The sequence below is a fragment of the Ochotona princeps genome, chromosome 9, assembly GCF_030435755.1.
Source record: "Ochotona princeps isolate mOchPri1 chromosome 9, mOchPri1.hap1, whole genome shotgun sequence".
NCBI classification, from domain to species: domain Eukaryota; kingdom Metazoa; phylum Chordata; class Mammalia; order Lagomorpha; family Ochotonidae; genus Ochotona; species Ochotona princeps.
Window position 1 is genome coordinate 33,039,873 of NC_080840.1, and position 25,882 is coordinate 33,065,754.

Genomic DNA, 25,882 nt, shown 5'->3' on the forward strand with positions numbered 1-25,882 from the left:
TTAGAAACTGCCAACACATATCCAAGCATACAGTTTTCTTTGTAAGAGTTGTAAGTATTCTAGTACTGTTAACTACTAATGCTTTAGAGGAAGTCAACATATTTTAATCCAGGCCTTATTATAAGACAGCACTATCCCAAATTTATAGATTAAGAGATGGGTTCAGAGAAATCATGCCACCTGCCTTCCTTTCAAAGCAGTAGGGTTGGGCCCAGTGAGGTAGCCTAGCGGCTAAAGTCCTAGCCTTTGCATGGGCCAGGATTCCAAATGGCTGCCAGGTTCTTTTTTTTTGCATTTTTTTTTTGCATTTTATTATTATCATTTTATGATACAGTTCCATAGGCTCCTGGCATTTCCCTTATCCCCTCCCTAACTCCCTCCCCCACACCTAGTTCCTCTACATCATTACTAAAATATAGTTCTTCATACACAGTCATATGTCCATCATTGCAGGCATGGACAATGGCAGAGTCCAGCATCCTATTGTCAAGATTCAGTAAACAGTTTCATTGTAAGTTCATCTTTGTCTGGAAGTAGAAATGCATACTACACTGCATCCTCACATCTGGATATCTTAGTCTCCATTTCACAGCTACTGTACATGACCTCAAATGAAAAGTCATAATACAAAATCAACAATAGAAAAATAGAAATTTAAAATGCCATGAAGTTAAGTGACATGTTACTAGATATGACAGTCTCCATTACACAGCTACTATACATCCCCTTAAATGAAAAACCACAAAACAAAATCAACATCTGGGAGAAAAAAGAAATTAACAACATAATGAAGTTAAATAACATGCTACTAAATGACTAATGTGTAGCTGAAGAAATGAAAATCAAGAACCTTCTTGAAGAAAATGCTGCTACTGTATGATCTACTAGTCATATGAATGATTTAATCAGAAGAAACTGTTTTGAAGAGATGAAACTAACAGAAAACATAAAAATCCATGCGATATAATTTCCACTGATTTTGTTGGTGAAGTGTGTCTCTTCTAGACAATAAATAGATGGGTTTTGTTTTTTAATCCAGTCTACTAATCTGTGATGTTTGATTGAGCTTAAGCTATTTACATTCAGAATTTAATATGTATGGATGGTACTTTGGTCCTGTTGTTTTAGGAATGGGTTGTTCATTGGTTTAGTGTTCTGGTTGTCATTTTACTGGGATGCTCTTCCCATTTGCTTTGGTTTTGGTAGGTGCTATTCCTCTTCTCTGTCAAGAGAACATCTTGAAATATCATTTTTAGGGCAGGTTTGAAAGAGGCAAATTCTTTTAGCTTTTCTTTACTGTGGAAGAATTTTATTTCATTATCAAAGACAAAAAGAAAGCTTTGCTGTATATATTATCCTAGAAGAACTATCCTAGAACTGGAAGCAGAGCTGGAGCAGGCCAAAAAAAGTATTCAAGAATTGAAAGACACTATAAGAGTTATAGGAGTCCCAGAAGGTGCAGAAAGAGAAGCTGAGTTTGCAAATGTATTTAATGAAACAATAAAGGAAAATGTCCCTAATCTGGAGAAAGAATTGGGAAACAAGATCCAGGAGGATCACAGAACTCCCAACAGGCTTGATCAAAAGTGATCTTCACAACATATGATAATCAAGCTCTCTTCAACTGAACATAAGGAAAAAATCCTTAAACGTGCACGTGAAAAAAAATCAATTGACATATAAAGGAATGCCAATTAAACTCACAGGAGATCTCTCACAGGAAACTCTATGGGCAAAAAGAGAATGGAGTGACATATTCCAGATTTTAAAAGAAAAAAAATTGTTGGCTGCCAGTTTTAATCCCAGTGGCCCCATTTCCAATAAAGCTTCCTGATGGTGCCCTGGGAAAGCAATTGAGGACGGCTCAGCTCCAGCCATTGCAGCCACTTTGGGAGTGATTCAATGCACAGAGAGATCTTCCTCTCTGTCTCTCCACCTCTCTGTATATTTGACTTTCCAATTTAAAAGAAAAAAAAATGAAAGCAGTAGGACCTTGCTTTTCTAACCATCCTATGCTTCTGAACAATACTGCATTACTTCACAGAAAATTACTCATAATAATATAATCAGTTTTACACTGAAACAAGAAACATTTCAATAAATATAAAAACTTCCTGATGATGATTATGGCAAGTGAATTTTTAATACAAAATTTTCAAAAAGCAGGTGCTCTTGTTTATAGATTATTCCGTTAATACGAAGCAAACTCCCATATAACACTCAGGTTACAAGCACTGTATGCCATGAGACTTCTCACATCGAAACACTTCTGCAAAATAACAATTGAAAAGACTTCCAATGAACTTACTTTTCTATAGTGAAATTACCTTAGTCTGTTCAGACTGCAATGATGCTCTAACTTGTATCTGCCATTTAAATTTTTTGGCATACTTAATTGAAAACTGGAAGTTAATAATTAAGAGGTTTCCATATACTTGTGCAGATGATAAAGCTATTATTTTCTATATTTTCTCTCAGATAAAAATGATTTGTTCAAAGTATATATTTTTGTGCCTACATATTTAAACAAATTTTATCTCCCTGCTCTTACTATTTATATGACCTATCATCCAGGTCCCAAGGTGCTTTGGCAGCTACGATATTTTATTGCCAAGCAATATGAAAACACTTAACTCTTCCCTGGTGCTCCAGACTACTTAAAAGGCCCTTGTATGAAAAAATATTAAGTACATAACACATAAAAAGAATATGCTACTTGAAATATAACTTAGATAACGTGAATTTATCACTGATGGTACGACTGGCACCATGTGAGGTACAAGCAACATCAAGAAAACTAATTCAGAATGCTGATGCTTGATTAATTTAAAATATTGTCCCCATCTTCTGAAAATACCCATGAGGTATAAGACTATGCACATTTTAAGACACTAAAAGCTTGTTCAGATTTTTAACTTGTCTTTTAAAAAGGCTGAAAGACAGTAAAACATCTTCTTCATGAAAAATAATTTATAGGCAGCTATTACAGAGGGTTAAAAAAAAAGAAGACATAACAATAGTTCAGGAAGAAATCAAAGGAATCTGGGAATGTAAATGATCATTTATGCCTGGCTTTGAAGGCCAGCAAGATGCCAAGAAGATTTAGAACGAGGGGCAGAAATACTCAAATAAACAGCAAAAGTAAAGGGAAATTGTGGGGGACAGTCAGGGAGCACAAGACACAACAAGATGACCTCCATGTTTAGGTAACACAACTGGTGACAGATTATCACACTCATGTAAGAGCTTGGATTTTCCCTGGCCCCTGAATTCTGCTTGTAGATCTTCAGTAATAATGACAACCTAAACCATCTTCACACAACTTTACCCTCACATCAACTAAGATCTGTGGAGGAACAAAAACAAGAAAGAACACGGAGCCCTACATCCTAGGCTGAACTCTTAGAAGTTTACCAGGACAAAGCCAAAGTATTGAAAGGTTTTGTTTTTGTTTTAATAAGAGACTGATATCACCATAAATTAAGTTTAGGATGATTTTCCTGAATGCTGTGCATAATTGGACTGCCTTAAAACGAGGTGGAAGGTAGAGCCAGAAGAACATTCAGTCATGCTGCACGGGGGGCATTTGGCTAGAAATGAGGCACTCAGAGCCTCTGCTTCATTACTATGATTGCCATAGCTGAGCATTTCTGCATGCCATGAATTGTGTTGAACGGTTTACTTTCCTATTTATCCCTACAAAAAGCCACACTTTTTCACTCTTTTTCTTTATATTTCTCTCTTTCAAATAAACATAATGAATCTTAAGAAGAAGAAAACATTATACAAAGACATGACTGGTAAGTGCTGAAGCTAGTATTGGAAATGCAGATTGCTAGTTTGTGTCAAATTCATAATCTGGGTTGAAATTATGGGTGCATCGTTTCCTGATTATGCAATCACAGAGAAACAGCTTAGATCTCTGTATCCCAGTTTTCTTGACCGAAAAACAAGAATAACAGTGGTATCTATATTTCAGGGCACTATAGAAAAAATGTATCGAATAGTCATTACCAAATTAAGTTAGTAAGTACGCAAGTAATTGCCACCACTATCATCGTCTCTATCATTTTTGACTCTTTAGACAAGCATTGTAAAATTTTAGACATTGCTTTTTTATCCTCTATCTGTATTTTTTTTAATGGAAAAAGTCAACCAGATTCAGTCTTGGAGAATATTATTTCTGGACTGAGGAAAATGTTTTAAAGTTAACAGAATGGCAAAGAGACTTTTCTGTCCATTTTATTATTCACAAAACACAAATTAAAGTTGAAGAAACTGATGAAGAAAGTAAAGACAAAACATCCAGAACTAGATAACTAGAGAACCACTTTGAGGTGGAAAATGCTGTTGTAAGGCAGTGAAGTTACTCTCAGGGTATAAAATGTGATTATCATACAGAAAATGTCAAGGTCTTTAAAAAAATGACTTTTAAAATAACATTACTACCTTATTAATATTTTTTAAAAATGTTTTTATGTTAATAATCAAGTTCCAAAAAAACCAAAAACAAACAAAAAAAGAACAAGTCAGATACATTAGGAATTTCCATTTACCTGAGTTTGCTTTTGTCAACAGTTACATCTGGGCTGCTGCTACCCAACCAACCAAGCAGGGGGTATTCAGGAAAACAAATTAATTTGGTTATAATAATACACAGAGGTATAAATAATTACATTAACAATGTGGAGATCAATTCACTGCTCTCTGCTGCTAATGTTGATTAATCAAATATGATTAAGTAAATAAACAACTCGAAGCCAAACTCTCCAAAAAAATTGTATTTATTTGAAAGGCAGAGTAACAGAGATGGAGAAATCATCCATCTACTTGCTCCACAGCCACAGCGGCTCGGGGTGAGCCAGGACAGTCAGGAGCTTTGGCCAGGCCTCCTACGTGAGACAGGAGGAGGCACGGGACCAAGTAAGCAGGTCACCCTTTACTGCTTCTCCCAGGGGCATTAGCAGGGAGTCAGGATTCCAACCAGCACTGCTGTGGAATTCCAGTGCCACAAGTGGTGACTGCATTTGCTATGCCACAAAGCCAGTCTCAAGATCAGTTATCTGAGAATTAAAGAATGCGTATAAAAACACAGAGAACAGCTGACACATGGTAAGTGGTCAGTGAATCTCACTCACCATTCTCCTTAGTGTTATTGTCATCATCATCTTCACCATCATTGACAACACATGATTTTTGAGAAAACAGTTTACTTTCAGACTTGTATAACTAATTCATTCAATTTATCCCAAAAGTCTTGTATATATTTGGAGCAATAAGAGGTTTTATAACTAAAGGCACATCTCATTCTTAAAATATTTCTTTAAGCTGTTCAAATAAATTCATTTCCCATAGAATATTGCTTAGGGGAATTAAACTTGAGAATGTCGGAATGTCAGCATAATTCAAATCCAATTTCTCCAACATAATAGTTTTTCTATAATCATCTTTGAAGCCAAGAAGATCATTTGAAGATAACTCAATGTGACAGACAAATTAAGTCTACACTTTCCTCTGAAGCATCATGATACTTCCTTTAAAACTAAAGTTGTCCATTAAAGGCCTCATTGCCTGCTTACCAAGTTTAGCAAATTTATTGTTCAATATCAAATAAAAATTATTTTCAAATGCTGCCTCATTGTAAAAGGAGGGTGGACATTATTTATGTATTGAATTTCTTTATGTGATGAAACTGAATAGTTCAAATATAAAAATAAGATCAAAACAACATCCCTCTCCAAAAGAGTAAAAAATATGTTTGTTTCTACCCAAGCGACAAATGACTTTTCATTAATCTTAACATTTCTGGGAAACACCATTGTTTAGAAAAAGAGAAACGGGGACAGAAAGTTTAACGTCTTCAGCATTTCTCAAAGTATGTTCCAAAGAAGCCTTGAGGCTTCCAGACAAACTATCAGGACTTACTAAGGTAAAAATTAATCTCATAACAACATCGTTATTTGTCTTTTCACCACACTGACACACTGATGGTGTGTTAACAAGACTTAATGAAATCTAGGCAGCAGTATCTAAAGGAGTTATTTCTGAATGTATCTCTCCCAACCACACACTTGCAGTCAAAAAATAATAATAAATCAAGTTAATTTAGTTATTTTTAGAGAATAATATTTATTCTTTTGAAGCTCTGATTCTTCAATAATGACCCTCTAAATATTCAGTATAATGCAATGGGAAGGACACATAAAGCACATTTTCTGCACACCAAACAATGATAGTTGTCGTGAGGAAAAGCAGATGTGCAGCTGCACTGCCAGCTATAATAGTTTATTTTTTTATGGAAACCATTTGTATCTGAAAGAGTGGCTGAAAAGCCATGCTTATTTAGAAATTCATGATTGGGTATTTCACAAATGAATCATGCCTTTTGCTAACAGACATACTTAAGGGTTCCTCTGCTTGTCTCTCAATTTCTACCACTGAATTTTGCAGCTCACTGCTGGCTCGTAACGTAAGAAAGCAGAAGAAGGAAGAGGTAATACTCCCAGGTAATACCAGAGGCAAAACAATGGTCCCCTGAAGATACTCACATGCTGATCTCCAGAACTTACTAACATGCTATTTTATATGACCAGAAAGACTGCAGAAGTGATTAAAGTAGACACAAATTTAGTTGATAGGACAACCCAGATTGTCTTCAAATAGAAATGATTTTGGTACATCTGGGTGGATTGGGGATGGGTGTTTGGCCTGGTGGTTAAGATGCCAGATGCAATGTTTGTATGTCTGGATCAAGCCCTGGCTGTGCTACAGATTCCAGCCTCCTATTAATTTGTGCCTGTTGGGAGGCAAAATATGTTGGCTTAAGTGACTGGTATTTGCTGCCTACATGGGAGACTTGGAATAGGCTCCAGGCTTTGGCCTGGCTCAGCCCTTTCCATTGATGGGTATTCGGGGAGCAAATGAATAGATGGGAGCATCCTCTCTCTCTTCACTCCACTCTCTCATCTTCTCTCCTCCCTCCTTCCTCAAGCCCGTTCAATTCAAATGCAAATAAAATAGGAAATGCAGGGGATTTAGAAATGTAAACAATCTAAAAATTAGTTAAGACCATGAAGCAATTTATAGCACTGGCATCTCCCTCTCTCGTGGGGCTTCCAGGAAGTTCATAGCTAAATCTAAAATGCAGGCTTTGTGACGTGGAGCTGCTTTTATTCTTCTGCATTAACTTTTAGTAATTTTTATATTTTGCTGTTATTTGAACGCATTTTTGGAGATTATGATCTGATTTGCAGGTAAAAAGTTGAAATTCCAATAGACTAAGCAAATTTCTGCCCCATCTCAAGTCTGAAAATTCTACCTACCATTCCTTAACAGATGATATCACATCAGAGTTAGAAGAAAAACCAAATAGGTAAACTCAAAACTTCCTATTCTCCAAAGTCACACTCGATTTATATCTATGATGAGGCCTCTTGCATTGTGGCGTGTGAGAAGCACACTGGATTGATCATCAACCTTTATGTTTACTGTAGGAATCTGCACTATTACTTTTTCCTTCACATGTTTGCTGCAGCCTGTGTTTCAACTCAGTCCTCGCTGATAAGTCCTCACTGTAAGCCGGAAGGGAATGGGGCTTTCTTGAGATTTAGTTTCCTTATCTGTGAAATCTAAAAAAACAGTGTCAAATTCAGTGAGGACTGTGAGGATCACAGGAGTTAAGCTGTGTACGACACTTAAAGCAATCTCTTACACAAGTGCAGTGACTCCGCAACGCCAGCGGGTATCACATTCTGGGCAGCCGCCACTGTGTGACACACTGGTGCCAGTGGGAATCAGTGCTGTCAGTGCAATGCTGTGCCCTCCACAGCTTCACTACTGAGCACCACAACAGTTTTTGAAAAGCTAGCTTTCTTGAAATATAACTTCATCATCATTTAAAAATGTATGGTTTGATGTGCTTTGGACAAATGTACACAGCTGAGTCATCACCACCCTCATGTATTTCCTTCACAGTGTTCTTCATGCCTTTCAAAGTCATTACAGGTCAACCCAGGGCCACCTTGTGTGCTGATGAGCCAGAATGCTAGACAATGTAGCAGGAAGCACTCAAGGTGTAGGCTCTGGTGTATACTTCACATACAGTAACACTTTGATAGGATTTTTAGTTATTTTCTGAGGAAAACCTCTGATAAAGAAACAACCTTCTTGAAATAAGCAATCTAAAGACAAATGAAATTTTAACTAAGAACTAGGTACATTCTCATGATTCTGATGTTAATATTTCTTCCGAATTGTTTCTTGCAATTGTAATCAAACACTCACAAACTGAGTCCTCAGGCATCTTGAACATGCAACTCAACACATAGGACAATATTGAGCTAATTACAACATCTTTTCCTAGCACTTTCCTCCTTATATACTAGCACTTTGGTAGGTCAAAAAAACATAAAAAGACAGAACTAGAAATTAAAGAAAAATAGATGTTAAAGATGCAGTTATTGAAAAGAGCTAATTTAGTTCAGAGAAAACATGTAACTAAGCATGGACTGGAAGAAACCCCAACGACAGAGGACCAGGCAGGAGGGAACTACACAGGGGCGAGGACGGGCAGGGGCCTGAGAGGAAAGGGGCTCACTGAAGAGATGCTGTAGCAGGAAGAGGCTTTTATTTCCTTGTGACCAGCTTGACTGTAACATGTTTTCTAAACATAACCTTCTCTTGCTTTATAGTATTTTATGTTATTTATTCTTTCTACAGTTGCAGAGAAACCAAATATAACAAATTATAGCAAAGCATCTGGGTATGCGGAAAGAGAAATTTGGGCAGACATATCTATTAAAAACATTTTTGGCCCAACATGATATACTTTATGATGGCTAAAACAAATTGTTTTGCAAATGAAATTTTCCTTAAAAACATAATTCTTAACTATGAAACAGTGTGTAAGAACAGGCACCAAGCATACATGGGACAAGCTACCAAATGAGTCAGTACTGGGGACTGAAGAGAGCATTAAAGGAAGTGCCCAAAATCAAGTGGTTAAGTGGAGGAGGTGGAGGAAGGACAGAAGGCATAGGAAGGGATGCTCAATTAGTATTATAAGTTGTCTTGATTCTCCTTTAGGATATGTAGTATAGGATCAAAGTACTCCCACATCAGATCTCCAATGATGTGGTTCTATTTTTTGTCCCCCCAAAAACATGGTTTATATTTTGCTACAGACGTCTGATTTACATTAAAACATTGAGGTGAAAATGAGCATGTGTTACTCCTTACATACACTACCTCTGGAAGGAGGCTTAATATAATTACTTTCTGTTCAGGACTAGCAATAATTACTGCAGAAAAACCTAACCCAGGGCAATCTTAATCCTCTCAATCTTCTATGCAGTTTATCTGTCTATTTTAAAAGTGGATTCACTGTTTAAAAAAGCAAAATCACCGTAGCTTCTGGAAACGCGGTCATGCAATTGTTCAGAGAGGTCAATTCTTTACTGGAATAATCTGACAGTGAATTTTTCTTTATACTGCAACCGTGGTGCAGGTAACCAACTATATTTGAAGAGTTCGTATTTGCAGATGATAACAATCAATTTGTGAGGACATCTGAGTGGCTTATTTAGCTTAAAATTAATCCATGCATTGAAGTATACCTAAGTCATTATCTACTCCAACAAACACCAACTCCTCTGTATTGCAAGGGCATAAAATAATACTAAGCCTAGTATTCCAAACGCTTCATAATATGTATCAAATTCTTCAACATGAAGCAGTTAATCACCAATTTCTTTCAATTTGTTGGGTTATACTGCATAAACCTAATATCTTCGCATTTCATTTAAAAATATTTAACTTGAAAGTCAGGGGGAGGGAGGGAGGGAGGGGGAGGGGGAGAGAGAGAGAGGGAGAGAGAGAGAGAAAGAGAAAAAGAGAGAGAGAGAGAGAGTGTCAGTCCGTCAGAGTTTGCATTTGCTGGTTCATTTCCCAAATGACTGAAATTGCTGCAACTGAAGCAATCTGAAGCCAGGAGCCAGAAGTTTCCTCTGGGTCTCCCATGTGGGTGTTGGCATGCAAGGACGTGAGCCAGCCTATGCTACTTTCCCAAGCATAAACAGAAAGCTGGATAGGGAAGTGGAGCCACTAGGACTCAAACAGGTGCCCATATGGGATGTTATGCACAGGCCACGAACCTAATCTCTTTTACTGTTAGGAACCAAAATAAGAATTCCTATCAATAAAGGAATCCATTAGTTAATTCATAGAATGAGTATTTATTCATCATCAATTCCATGTGTATTCAGTACTTTCCAAGGGTTCTGTCATCTCAGAATTACTTTTTTTTTTTTTTTAAAGATTTACTTTATTTTTATTACAAAGTCAGATATACTGAGAGGAGGAGAGACAGAGAGGAAGTGGAGCTGCCGGGATTAGAACCAGCAGCCATATGGGATCAAGGCGAGGACCTTAGCCACTAGGCCACACTGCCAAGCCCCTCAGAATTACTTTCATAAGTAATTTGTATCAATGAGGATTGGATTTGGCCATTCAGGAGTACTTCAACAAGTTCGCAGAAGTGCAGGATTTTTGGTGACACTGCTTGTGACATCTGAATCTCAGGGCAGAGTTCCTGCACCTTCTTTCAGTCCAGGCTCTATTTCTAACTACAGCTTCCTGTTGATGCCCTGGGAGACAGCAGGTGATGGCTCAATGAGAAAGATCCCCGACACTCACATGGAAGACACAAGGAAGTTTCTGTCCCCTGCCTTCAGCCTGGCCTAGCTTAGGTTGTTGCAGGCAATTGGAGAATGAACCAGTGGATCAGAGATGGTTTTCTGTTTCTGCCTTTTGACAAATAAAAGCAAAACATTTTTTAAAAGTTTATACAAAACAGAATTTAAAAATAGGTTAACTCTTACTTCAAAATTTTTTTGAAATTTATGCAGTTTTCCCATAATGCTTATTTCCATGAACTTTTGAAGACCTGTCCATTATTCACATCAAAGTGGTTTAACACTTAATGTCTCTTTTTCTCACATAATCAACTCAGTGCTGGTGGGGTAGCTCCTTGATGTCACTTGTGACTCGATCATTTTATCTATTGTCTAACTGTGTGGCGTCTATCCTCATTTTTTCTTTTGTTTTATTTTAATTACAAGGACACAAGTGGCTAATGACTTTTATTGCTGGCAGTCCAACAGAAGATAGAAAGATTTCTTTTTCCAGAAACCTGTAGAACACTTGTCCCTATACTTCACTGACCAGAACTGTGTCATAGCAGCCTGAAGATGTTAAAAAAAAAAATCTCTTTCATTTGGTCATTTTTGTACATACACTTCCTTGTGGTTGCTGTATCTTTTTTTTTCAAACACAATTAGGTTTTTTTTTTCTTTTTTTTTTAATATGACAGTGGTAAAGAAGAAGAGTGAAGCTTGGCCAAACAAAAGTTTTAGTAGACTTACATCTGAAGATCCTTAAATGTGCACGTGCAAAAAATCAACTGACATATAAAGGAATACCAATTAAACTCACATGAGACCTCTCACAGGAAACTCTACAGTCAAGGAGAGAATGGAATGACATATTTCAGATTCTAAAAGAAAAAACTGTTGGCCCAGGATAATGTACCCAAGCAAAGCTTTCTTTTGTCTTTGAAAAAGAAATAAAATTCTTCCACAGCAAAGAAAAGTTAAAATAATTTGCCCCTTCCAAACCTTACAAAGCCTACAAAGGGATATCTATTCTTAATCAAAAAGGGCCATGTATGTATGAGCAACTCTAGACTCCATTTATTCAGGTAGCACAAATATGATGGTGTCTGATTTTTCATTTAGGAATATAAAGCAAAATTCTTTTCAGAGAAGATACTTTAGATCAGTAACAAACTCACACCTACTCAGCCTTCACAGTTTTGCTAAGGTACCACAACTGACAGCATAAAAAGTAACCACACACATGAACATTCTGGTCCAGTGTAAGGGGTTCAATTTCTCCACATCCTTGCTAAAACGTATTATATGACTTCTTGATTATAGCTATCTCAGTGGGTGTTGAGTAGAATTATCTTTTCTTCTTAGCTTGCATTTACGGGATGATCAAGGATATGAACCAAGTTTTCATTTGCATACCTAAGGTCGTTTCTACGACATCTTTAAAAAATATTTATTCAAAACCTTTGCATCAAGTTTTAAACTGGACAGCTTGTCTTGCTGTCACTGAGTTGTAACAACCTTTTAGATAGGGGTCCAGCACAGTAGCCTAGAGGCTAAAGTCCTAGCCTTGCAAGTGCTGTGGTCCTGAGCGCCGGTTCTAATCCCAGCAACCCTGCTTCTCATCCAGCTCCATGCTCAGCACAGTGGCTGCCGAGGGAGTGAATCAGCAGATGGAAGGTCTTCCTCTCTGTCTCTCCTCCTCTCCGTATATCTAACCTTCCAATAAAAATAAATCTTAAAAAAAAAAAAAGGAACTCTTTAGACAGAAGTCCTTACTAGATAAATCATTTTCAAATATTTTGTTATTCTATGAGTTACCTTTTCACTTTCTTATTGATATACTGTGAAATATAAAAATTCAAGAAGCTTTTATGAAGTAAAATTGATTTGCTTTGGGAATGCATGTACATTTGGTGTCAAACCTAAGAACTCATTATCTAATACAAGATGATGCAAATGTGGATCAATGATTTCTTCAAAGAATTTTACAATTTTAGTTCTTCAATTTAGGTCTTGGATCCATTTTGACTTGTATAAGGTATGTACTAGGCACCTGCCTTGATTCTATTTATGTGACTATCTGGTTCTCATTTGTTGAAAAGAAAATGCTCTCCTCTACTGGGCAGTCTATGCTACCTTGTCAAATTCAGCTGTGAATATGAAGACTAGTTCCTGAACACTATCCTGGACTTTCAACAGCACTGTTTTGTGCTCTTGTCATACTGTCTTGATTACAACTGCATTGTCAGGAAGTATGAAGACCTTTAGCTACATACTTTCTCAACAATGTTTTATTTGTGATGGACTGCCACTGACAATATCCACTTGACATGAAGTCATCTGATCCACAAATGTCTTTCTCCTTACATATTTTCTTCTTTCAATGATATTTTATAAGTTTCAGGGTGAAAGTCTTACATTATTTTGTTGAATGTATTCCAAAATATTTTACTCTTTATGCTACTATAAATGAAATTGTTTTTATTAATTTCCTTTATGAGTACATGATTTTATAGTAATATGTATATGTAAAAGTTTATTTCCCTACACAGCTCATACATATGTTGCTTTGTCATTTGCAGACAGAGTTAGCTTTACTTTACTTTCCAATACAGCCATCTTTTATTTCTTTTTCTTCCCTAATAATCCTGGCTAGAAACTCCAGTACAATGCTGCACAGAAGTAACGCAAGTGTCCACATCAACGTGGACATTTATTCTTACAGTCTTATTCTTAGTTTTACCAGGAAAATATCTAGTGTTTATCAGATTGAGGAAGTCCACCTCTATTCCCAGTTTGTTGGGTAGATGTTCTTGTCACAAAAGGATTTATCAAATGCTTTCTTTTTTACACTTGTTTGTGAGAGGATTATGTGGTTTCTACTTTATTCCTCTGATAATTGTGTTTGGGATTAACTGATTTTCAGACATCAAGTCAATCTTAGACTCACAGATAACTCCTACTTGCCTAAGGCATACAATTCCTTATGTATATGTTCACATTCCAGTTGCTGCTACTTTATTGAAGATTTTTATCTATATTTTTCAGATACTAGATTGCAGTTCTCCTTCCTTGTAATGCATATACACCTTCTTTCTAACATGCCACTGCAAATGCTTTGCCAAAAGAGACTAAGTATAGCAAATTTTACTACTTTTTGCTCTAGCATCCCCATAATTCAAATATTAAATTTTTTCTCAATTACCCATCATAAAATTCACACTTCTTACTATATATCCCATTATTTTCCTACACAGTTCATTTATTCTTAACAAGCTGAATTTTTTAAATACCCTACCAGCAAATACTAATGTTTATCAACTCCATACTTTTGTTCACACTATTAGTCCATGCCTTAAACACTTTCCATTAACACCAAATGACATCATGTCCTACAACTGGTTCATTTTCCTATCAATATCCTCAATCTAAATGCAGTGTGAGTTTACAAGAAAGATTAGATCATGTAAGAATGCAAAGTTACAAAATCTTCACAAAATGAATTATACATACTTCAATCCACTGTCAATTATTGTTTGTTTTCTACCCCCTTCAATATATAAACACCAGAATATGAGAGCAGAAACTTAACCTCCTCTGTTAAATCCTGAAACATTAGAATCCCTGTTATGCTTGACACAAGGAGTGTAGTAAGTAGTTAAGAAACAGTTGACTGCTCTCGTTGATTTCCAATCTCTTCTTGATGCAAGACTGAATCATCCACAATTTTCATATCCTGCATTGAGCTGTAAGTTACCACTGCACTTGTGTATGCTTTATTTCCTCATCACATTATAAAATCCTGGAGGGCAGAGACCACAGCGTTTGCATTTTTCATACCTTTGGACATCAAGCATATCATAAGCTCTCAATGAACAGTGATGAACAAGGCTAAGCTACACATTGTAACATAACCTTAGGAAAAACTAAATGCATTTCTTAAGAGATTCATCTACGGGATAAATATAATTTGGCTAAAAAATTTTAGGTTTTAACTGTCTTTCAAATTTTGCATCTACTCTTGGGCAACTATGACACATTTTGTCTGGGCACAGACTGTTTATCAGGACAGAATTATATCACGCATAACCTTCACAAGGCCTAGTAACTAGAACTCGAACAGGAGGCCGACTTCAGTGGACCTTAGAAGTGCATTTTGAAAGGAATGGCAGTTAATGCCTATTCCTGATCTACATTTTAAGAAACTCAAGGTATTCCATCAAGGTAAGCCCCTTTGTTCATTTAAGGCTTTGCTCGAATCCATACTTTATTGGAGCCTATTTCAAATGCTTGCTTACAAGTAGTTTACCTTGGAGACTCTACAAGGAAACAAACTAAAAATCATAGGAACACCAACAGCAGGTCCTCCTATGAACATTATCTAAATTTTCCTTTGTTTCCTAAACAGAAACGTAACATCTGACCTGGACTTTTCCATTCATTTCTACCTTAAGACAGAAGGCACCAAGACAGATGATTACTTCAGCATTTTTCCACATATCAGTCTCAGCTCCCACTTTGAAACTTTACTTTCACCCACTACATCCCTCTTCTAACTCAGACTTCTACTCCAAAACACACCTGCTACAAAACAACATACTCAGAGCTTCCTCGTTTATCCTCAAATTTTTATTTCCAATTACTCCTGGCAATCCTTCAAGGTTGGCCAAATGTGTTTTACAAATTTTTTTTTCTTTCTACTAAATACCAAGATTTTCAATTCCTAAAATGAAGTATAATTCTGGAGCAGACTATTTTCAATTTAAAGTAGTAAATATACCACAAAAAACAACCTCTACCACCAGTCCATATGGCATAAACTCGGTGAGTATGTACATCAAATAATCCAAAGTATTGCAACATACTTCAAAAAGCATCCAGCTACACTGCTTCCAATCCTCCAACCTGCTAATGCACAGAGGAAAGCAGCAGATGACGACAGAAGTATGTGGGCCCTTGCCATCAATTTAGGGAACCTACATGGAACTCCAGGCTCCTAGCTCAGCCTGGGCCACTGCAACCATCTGGGGAATAGACACTGAACAACACATTTTTCTGTTTCTCCCTTTCTCTGTCATTATGTTTTTCAAATAAATAAACTAAATAAATTCATAAGAGGGCAAATAAAATATTCCACAGGTGGGAAACCATGCAGGTACCAGTGTGGAAAGAGAGCAATGAAAACGAACAAAAATACAAATACAGGCCCCTTGATCCAGAAACTTCATCCCACCTAGAGCACATTTTTCAGAACAAAAACATTGAAAAAATTCAGTTCAACATGTGAGATCATTCGCCTAAACCATCTATTGGTCACTTTATTATCAAGAAGTGATTTCTTGCAGCTACAAACTTAAAAGTTTCATGATTTATTAGTTGTCTACTTAATTAGAATAATACCGGTTCTAGCAATAATCCTTACTTAGCAATATCACTTTCTCTTCTATATCTAAAGAAAAGTCTCCTTTTTCTCGCATTTGTTTACAGTGTAGATTTTTCTACTCGTAAACAAGAATTAACATCACATTCTTGAAAGATTTTTAAGTTAATCCTTCAAATGAAACCTTGGCCACGGTTGTCTGAAACAAAAACACCCATAACATAACATACTACATATATAAGATAGCTTCTTAATGAAATATGTACTTTTAACGTATCTATAACTACTGCATTAATGTATTGTGGATCATAAATTCATGATGGTCACGACAGTTACTGGCCTACAATTCACAAGGTGCCTAATGAATGGGTTTCTCATTAGTAATCCAACATGTTTATAAAACAGAAATCTTTCACAATGTCAGCATACATATTTTTAATAAATTCATATTCCTTTTTTCATCTTCCCAATAATTCTATCAGGTACAGTTCTCCTGTTTTGTAAATTAAAAAAATGTTTTAAAAATCTTAAATTATTGTGGTTTTAAACCAATCTTTTCAAAATATACCCTAACTTAATACAAATAGTATTATAGATAACTAATATGTATGTATATCCACAGATGATCAGCCATAAGTATGCTAATAATTCAACAGTGGAAGTGTAATGTCCCAGGTTCAATAAAGATCTGTTGTTATTTTTACAGATGCATTTTCCAGGCTGGAAACAGGGCCAAATATCCTCTCTCATTATAATTTGTACTTTTGCTTTCAAAAAATATATGCATATATATATAGATATATACATATTTAAATAAAGAACACAGAATGAGAGGACAGATAGAATAGAGAACTGTCTTGAAAATTCCAAATTCATATCTAAAGTGGATCATCTTTTGTTATATGACAACAATGATTTCTGGCATTCTACTAACACCAGATCCTCATCTACAAAACAGTGCCAATGCTCAAATCTACCTCACAGGGAAATTACAACCGGCTGAAATATGTATGCAATAACTTCCATGGCAATGCCTGGCCACATTGCCTGGCATCAAGTGGCTCTCATTTAACTCAGAGCCCTGAGTATAACTCAAGACAAAAATAAAAGCTACACTCTTTATGAATAGTTTTACCACCCAAGTTTAAGCATAGATATGATGAGAGAAATGTGGCAACAAAAACAAAAAAAAATTGGAGAGCACCTAAAACAAGCAGCTTTCTTTGTTTCATGCTGACAGGCTTTCTGGGTACAACACAGGCTTCCAGTCACTACCAGGTCAAAACCAAAACTCCAGGAAGGCACTCTACTTTTCTGATCATGTCCATTTTTGAATATGGGAAACAAATGCTTTAGCAGTTATTTATTGAAGATACTCCCATGACATTCTTACAAAGCTCACTTTCAAATGAGATCAATTCCTGTAATACATCCGAGTAAATAACAAAAGCTACACCAGGTTACTTGTACTGTGTTTTAGAAAATTTCATCAGAGTAATAAAATGTAATGGAGGTTTTGCTGAGATCAGGCCGCAGCAGTTTTGCAAAACTGAATCATAACTAAGAGGAAAAGAAACTAAATATATTTCAAAAACAAAGAATATCAATTCAAAAGGTTTAACGATCTTACTGTTAACAACAATTAAGCATAGAATAACTAGTAAAAAGCATTTATTCTAATGATAGTTTTCTTATTGTGAATGTAAAATGGGTGCAAATGCACCAAACTTAATGAAAATCAGGTACCAGTTACCTCTGTGCCCTTGTCCAATGGCTCCAGTCCTGTCATATTTGCTACTATTAGCTGATGTAAGAGTTGAGCCTGAGCCACACTCAGAAAGAAGTCCAGGTTTGTGGTTATATTCACTTCCAGGGAATGGCCACACACCAAAATTTCCTGAAGGGAGAAAAAAAAATGTTGAGTATAGATAAAGAAACATGACAGCTTCAGACTGTTAATTTATCATTCTTAATTATTTGACTTTTTATCATTTTAATGAACCTGTAGAATGTCAAAAATAGTGCAGCCGCAAAGAGAAAACTTAATGGACTAATGAAATGCATACTAAGAAGGCCTTTCTGTGTTTCCAGGCTTTGCATTAGATTCAGAGCCACTAATTAACAAGAATTACTCACCTTTTCATATCCATTTGGCTATTCCAATTCCTCAAAGTACTATCACTGTTGCAACATGTAAGAAGAATGTAATTCTGTGGGAGAATTTTTTGCTTAATTTAAATCCATATCTATTTACTGAGTATCTATTAAGTGCCAGGCACAGAACAGAATTTTAGGGACACTGCCAGGAATAATCAGTTGGGGTGAGCCTGAAGGGTAATGGCCCTTAAAGAGGAGGACAGTGAAATAAACAGGCAATCACAATCACAAATCTTATGGTATAAATATTCACGGAAGGATATTCTTCAAATGATTTGTAACAAAACAGTGCTGAGGCCAAAGATTGCTGGAGGAATTAATTTCACTTCTTCTTCATACTACTAACGTCTTGGCAGCATTAGGTAGATGTCCACCATTAAACTGGTGCTCTGCTGCTTCACTGAGTCACTTGGACATTTATCATTGAGCCTTTGCTCAATGCATCCAGGGAAGGAAAACAAAACACACACACAAAAAGACAATTCAGAAGCTTCACTTCATGAGCAGAAATCCTGCCTGTGAGTGCGGGGTGCTGAAGCCACTCCGGGATTGATAGGGGCCGTTGCAAGATGGCGGCTGGCCCAGGGCCAGGAGGCGGAGTCAGTCTTGCCAGCAGGTAAACAGGAAGTCACAGGGATAGGCTAATGCCCTCGCTGTGATTACTGGCCTATCACATAGCGCCAAGTGGACCCATAGGGAGAAGTGATTGGACGAGAACGATATAAAAGTAGCCGGCAAAAGCTAGGCGGCAACGACAGGGGATAACGAAAGATGGGATGGACGGACAGACAGACAGACGACAACGACAGTGAGAAAGACTGGGGGGACGACAGACGGACGAACTGGGACAGAAGATGGGACGTGGGAGAAGGAAAACGGGCGGGAGGAAGGGTGCTGGAGAGAAAGTAGAAAAGAGGGATACAGACAGAAGCAGCAAAAGCAGGTCGGAGAGACAGGGTCAAGAACGGAGAAATGCAGCCAAAAGTACGGGAAGAAATATGGGAAGAAGGGTAGCAGAAAGAGGGCTGGAGAAGTGGCAGAGGAAAGCTTAGAACAATGGGGACAGCGGAGCGGAGATAAGGATTTAAATGCAGCCGCTTTTGGCAGTGAGGGGTTCGGTTGCGGTTCTGGCGTTTCCCGGACCCTCAGAGTATGCCTCGTCTTTTTAGTGTCGCTGCTGGCCAGCGACACCTGCCTCTTGTCAAAGTGTATGTGGATAATGTTCAAATATCTGGAAACATTCAACAGATCTTCCCATTATTAGTGCCATCTAAAATAATGAATTTAAGGAGACTGTGGCTGGTCCAAATACAGGCTAGAGAGCTTACACATATAAAAGAATATGTTTGAAATTCTGGTTTGCTGAAGTAAGTTTTCCTTCTACAAATTCCAGGTATTCACTTACTAGATAGAATTTTCATTTTATTCCTCAAATAATAAAGAAAAAAGTACTGTGATTCAAAAGATTTTTTAAAGTCACTGTAACATCTATCAAGGGGATTAAAATATGTACTAAATTAGTTCCACTACCACTAATGAATGAATAGTCCTGTACTAACAGGCTGTATAGCAGGAATGCAACTAATAGAATCAGAAGATAACACCACAAAGCTATATATAATTTCCATATTCATTCCTCTTAATAATTATCATCTCTTCTGATTAATTGGCTCCTTAACACAATGTGGAAGCCAATTAGCTGTATGAGGCAACTAAGGTATAAAAAGAGCAACAGAGGAATAAATTAAGTGAATGGACAAAGATGACAATCCTGAGTACGAAGCTGGGAGTTGCCTGATCCTTAGCTTCCTGGCTCTTTCACCCACGAACGACAGAACTCAGCAACGCCCTCCAATCAGCTGTTCAACTAAGGGGAGATGGTAGTTTGGTTAATCACTTGATATGTTAGTAGTTTTCTTTTTGAATTTCAAGTTAACAAGCATTGGGAATCCAAGTAAGCAGTGTTTTCAGAAAAAAAAAAAGTTTTAACAATTCAAAGTGATTGCAATGTTTTCTGATTTTTTTCCAAGTTAAAGGAATATAAACACAAAGAACAGATCCAATTTAGTTCAGAGACATAATTTTATGAATACAGTATTCCTTTTCCTCCTTCTCACCCTTTCCTTCCCTCCGTCCTTTCCTCTCCCCCTGCTTTTCTGCCGTCTTTCTTACCTTCCCTCCCTCCCTCCCTCTTATTTTTGAGATACCTTTTTACCTTTTTATTTATTTTAATTACAGTCAAGGGTGTATTGTTCCATTAAAAAAAAAGAGAGAAACCTACAAGTGAAAGGTAAAAAGACCCTAGAGTTCAGTAATAATATCCACAAGGGCCACAAACAATAATCAAATGGAATCATGACAAATTTGCTCATCAAAAAGTCACAGATCACTAACAGTAGTATAACATTTTAAAAAACTGGTATGACCAAAAAAAACCCAAACAAAAAATTTAATAAAAATGTAATTGTCGTAATAGTTATAAACATAAGCATTTCTTTTTTTGTCATTTATTTATTTATTTTTTAAAGATTTATTCATTTTATTACAGCCAGATATATACAGAGGAGGAGAGACAGAGAGGAAGATCTTCCGTCCGATGATTCACTCCCCAAGTGAGCCGCAACAGGCCGATGCTGTGCCAATCCGAAGCCGGGAACCTGGAACCTCTTCCGGGTCTCCCACGTGGGTGCAGGGTCCCAATGCACTGGGCCGTCCTCAACTGCTTTCCCAGGCCACAAGCAGGGAGCTGGATGGGAAGTGGAGCTGCCGGGATTAGAACCGGAGCCCATATGGGATCCCGGGGCTTTCAAGGTGAGGACTTTAGCCGCTAGGCCACGCCGCCGGGCCCATCTTTTTTTTTTGTAATTTAAAAAAATTCAATATAAATGAGAATATGTGATATCTCATTTAGTATAAATGAGAGTATGTGCTATCTGGGTTATTTCATTCAATATGATGTACTCTAGTTGCAATTATTCTGCAGCAAGTGGTAGAAGGTAATTCTTTTTTCAGTTGAGTAACATTCTCTTGTGCACACATTACATTTTACTTATCCATTCATCTGATGGTGTACATGTTGGTTGATTCCACATTTTGGCTATTGTGAACCCGTGTTGCTATAAATGTGGTAATGCAGGTATCTCTTTGACATCTGTTCCTGTCTTTTGTGTAAATGTCTCACAGTGGGATTGCTGAATGATACAACTAGTCTACTTGCAGTTTTCCGAGAAGTTTCCACACTGATTTCCTCAATGGCTACAATAATTTACATTCCCATCAACAGCTGGAATATATATATATTCCAGTTTTGCCAGTACTACTTATTGAAGAGATTGTCCTTCCTCAAGTGCACGTGTATTTCATTTTTATTACACACACAAAATAGAAAAAATTCTAAAATAAGATTTCACTGTGTGAAGTTAATTCATACTTTAACATTATTACAATGAAAGACTTTCATATATTCTAAATCAATTGTGTTATTGCTAAAAACAAGATGATAGATTTAGCTAATTTTATACCTTTTGTGAGTATAAAGAAACATTGCCTAACCTAATTATCCCAACAGAACTATCTATAAATATCAAATTAGATACAAAACTTTGCTTATTCATAAATTAAGGAAGGAGTGATTTTATAGGCTTCGATTATAATATAGATACTCCTTGATTGACAATGGAGTTACATCTTGATAAATCTATGATAAGCTGATAATGTATGTAAAACACACAACCACTGAATATCACAACTTAGCACAAAAGTCAATGAGGATGGATTGTTTTCTGCTTTCCTGACATCATGGTTTATTGAGATTTAGGACTTGCTACTGCTGCCCTGAATCTGGAAAGACTGCTATGACTCATGTCACTAGCCCAGAAGGTTAAAATTTAAAGTACAGTTTTTGCTGAAAGGGTGCTGCCTCTGCATGATTATAAAGACAAAACTGTGGCACCCATGCTAAACCAGTGCGTGCAACACCAGCATCCCATATCAGAGTGCTGGTTTTAGTCCCTGCTGCTCTTCTTCCAATTTAGCTCCCTGATAACGGAATTTGAAAAGGAACAGAAATGGCCCAAAAGCTTAGGTCCCTGTCTCCCAACCCCCTAAGAACTCTAGATAGAGTCTTGGATTCCTGGTTTTGTCCCAGTCCATTCTTGACTCTTGCAGGCAGTTGAGTAGTGAACCAGCAAATCAAGATTTCAATCTTTCTCCTTCCTCCTGTTTCCTCATCTGTCATTCTTGACTTCTTGATAAATAAAATAAATCTTCAAAAAAATCTATTAAGTCCAACCACTGTAAACCAGGAATTATCGTATTTAATCCATACATATTATTTCCATTCATCCACTTTCAAGAGATTACCTTGGAAACAATATGGAAATAATAGTCTTACCCACTTTCCTAGAGCCCTTGAACCTTTTTACCCTAGTTAACTATGTAAAGATTGCCAAAAATATAATAAAAAATGAAAAAAAGAGATTACCTTATTTTTTTTTAAATTAAAGCAGAGTGAATAAGAGTTCTTTCATCTGCTGGTCCACTCTTTAAATGCCCATAACATCTAACATCCTGGGATGGACCAGGCTAAATATGAAACTCATTCTGGGTCTCCCATGTGTGTGGCCTGGACCCAACCATTTGAGCTGTCATTTTCTACCACCAAAAGTGTGCTTTACTAGAAAGCTGGAATTGGGATTGGAGCCTGGACTTGAACCCTACAAATTCTTAATAGAATGCAGGAAAGCAGTGCCTTAACAACTGCACAAAATGCCTGCCTCATATTCAATTTTTCATAATTTTCATAGTAACTGCCTATAACTGTGAAAAGTTTCACATATTTAGTATATATTTATATCACATCATTATTACTTTTCTATTCTAGGCATGGAGGCAGATCATGGTGATCAAAACTAAAATGTTAACCCACTAATTAACACTGGTTAAGTTACTTAATCTCTTTTGACCTGACTGCTCAGCTATAAAATTTTTTGGCTTGGGGCCTTTGTTTGGCCTGGTGGCTTCAGATATCCTGTATGCCCATGTCTCACATTTTACCACCAAGGTCTGATTTCACCCATGCAGAACTGTATTTGAAGTAATCTAAGACAAAAACTTTAGCTATGGGCCTGACACAATGGCTTAATTGGCTAACTCCTCACCTTGGAAGAGCCGGAATCCCACATGGGTACCAGTTCATGCCCAGGCTGCTCCACCTTCCATCCCACTCTCTGCTTCTGGCGTGGGAAGGCAGTAAAAGATAACCCAAACCCTTGGGACATATCAACCAGATGAGAAACCTGGAAGAAGCTCCTGGCTCCTGCCTTCGGATGGGCTAAGCTTCAGCCATTGCGGCCGCCTGGAGGGTGAATCAGCAGAAGACTTTGTCTCCCCCTTTCTCTGTAAATCTGTCTTTCCAATACAAATAAATAAGTCTTTAAAGAAAAAAGACTTCAGTTATCTGTCACTGCTACTGTTATTTTCAGTAGGATGAGGCAGAAGAAATTAGGAGCTTAGAGGCTGGCATCAGACTAGTTGAGTTCATATCCTTTTCTTCTACTTTCTTTATGTGAAAATTTTGCAATTTGGTTTGACCTGAAAATGGGGATGGTAGTCAACACTGTCATTTCAAGGATCCAATGAAACATTCTAGGGAAAGAAATAACTGAACAGCACAAGTGTTCCAGAAACAGTAGCAATGATAGCAATTGTAAAGATTAACCAGCAAATTTGATGGGGTGATATTGTGAAAATCTCCAATACACAAAGAGGGGCTCTCCATTATGCAGAGTAACATGAAACTTACAATACTGTCTTACCTCAGTATGCAAATTTTCAGGAGAAATTATTTTGGTAAAAATCATGGCAGGTGCGGCTGTTATCCGGACAGAGAAGTCTGTCAAAATGGGAGTAAGAATTGCTCTTCTTTCTTGATGCCGACGTACGCTAAAATATAAAGCATATGTTAGCCATTTCATTTCTAAAAGATGTATTTACTCGAAAAGCAGGATTACACACACACACACACAGAGTGGTGGAGGGGGAGACGGTGACAGAGAAAGCAAGTCTCATCCACTGGTACACTCCCCAAATGGCTGAAACAGCTGGGGCTGGGCTATGCTGAAGCCAAGATGCTGGATTTCTGTCTGAGTCTCTCACGTGGGTGGCAGGGGTTCATATATTTGTGCCATCTTCTACTCTCTTTTTATAGGTGTATCACAAAGCAAGATGTGGAGTGGAATGGCTGGGGCTGCAACAGGTGTCTCGATGAGATGCTGGTGTCACAGGAAAGGGCTTCAACCACTACACCATAATGTTGGTCCCCCGTCACGTCATTTTTCAAGATAATTTCTTTGGGTTGCACGTAAGTCTTTATATTACAAACATGCTGAACAAAATTACAATAATATTTTGAGAGTGCCTATTTAACTAGAATGATGAAATTAGACCATTTCACAATGTCATCGCAGAATTTCCAAAAAATCACAATTTGTTTTTAAAAACATATTTAGTTGAATAGAGCTTTAGGGAGGGAGCGAGGAAGGAAGGGGGAGAGAGAAAACAGATGATGATTTAAATCCAAATTGGCTGTAACATTTAGGCTACTCTAGGACAATGTCAGGAGTCCAGAACTTCAGTGGGTCTCCCACAGGGGTGGCAGGCAGCTGGACATTTTCCTTTGCTTTTTGAGGAGTATTAGCAGGGAGGTGGATCAGAAATGGATAATGTTGGACTTGAACTGGTGATTCAATATGGGATGTCAGCACTGCAGGCAACAGCTAAACCACTGCACCAGAACACCAGCCTCCTTTTTCTGTTTGATTCTTATAATTCTCACAGAACCATCTTATATCTTCTTATACCAGCAATAATCTTAAAACTTTCATAATAACTTTTTATTTCCTGTTTTTAATATTTGTGACTTCCCATTTAACAAATGACATTCTGAAAACAGATCTAGCATATGATCTAGCCATTCTACTTGCAGGAATCTGCCCATAGGAAAGGAAATCAGCATATGAGATAGTAACTTGTATACCCAAGTTTGTGAAACTAAATTCACAAAGGCTAAATTGTGGAATCAACCAAGATGTCCATTAATGGATGGACAAAAAAAGTATTGGATATATAGACACTAAGGAATATTACTCAGACATAAAAAGGAACAAATCCTGCCTTCTGCAACAAAAATGGATGCAAAGGTAATCACTGCCAGCTAAGCCAGTCTCAGAGAGACAAGTATCAAGGTTCTTCTCCGATATGCTGCTACTTATATAGAACACACAAAGGGCAGGAATAAAATGGCTACTTTGGGATTGGACTGTCATTTTTAGTCTATGTTTATATTCCAAAGTAGCCTTGTGGTCTTTTTTGCTTTTTAAACTTGTCTAATATTATGATCAGGGGCAAATTAAGCCTGTGAATACAGTTTGGAGTAAAATGATGACTGTGCAAACACTGCAGAAGGCAAGAGATGGATGAGTATGGGGTGGGAAGCAGCGGAGTGAGATAACAACAGCTGTCTTAGAGCTGGACTTATAGAACATATAAAATCTGTTCTTGTAAGAACAAAACATTTTTGTAAATATAAAATTAATTGCCATCATTTCGTTCTCATTAGACTCATGACCATGTCCTATAAATTTAAGATCTAAGAATCACCTGAGTTCTTGAATGG

General features: G+C 37.1%; 1 protein-coding gene across 4 annotated transcripts in view; it reads right to left on the bottom strand.

Moving 5' to 3' along the window:
• Positions 1-25,882, bottom strand: part of VPS13B (vacuolar protein sorting 13 homolog B) — a 657,044-nt gene that overhangs the window by 234,703 nt on the left and 396,459 nt on the right. For all 4 annotated transcript variants that reach the window (XM_058668587.1, XM_058668588.1, XM_058668586.1 and 1 more), the window contains exons 32-33: positions 24,024-24,150; positions 17,804-17,947 (exon numbers count right to left, since the gene is read on the bottom strand). In XM_058668587.1, coding sequence (XP_058524570.1) covers positions 17,804-17,947; positions 24,024-24,150 — 271 coding nt within the window. The remainder of the gene's footprint in view (positions 1-17,803; positions 17,948-24,023; positions 24,151-25,882) is intronic.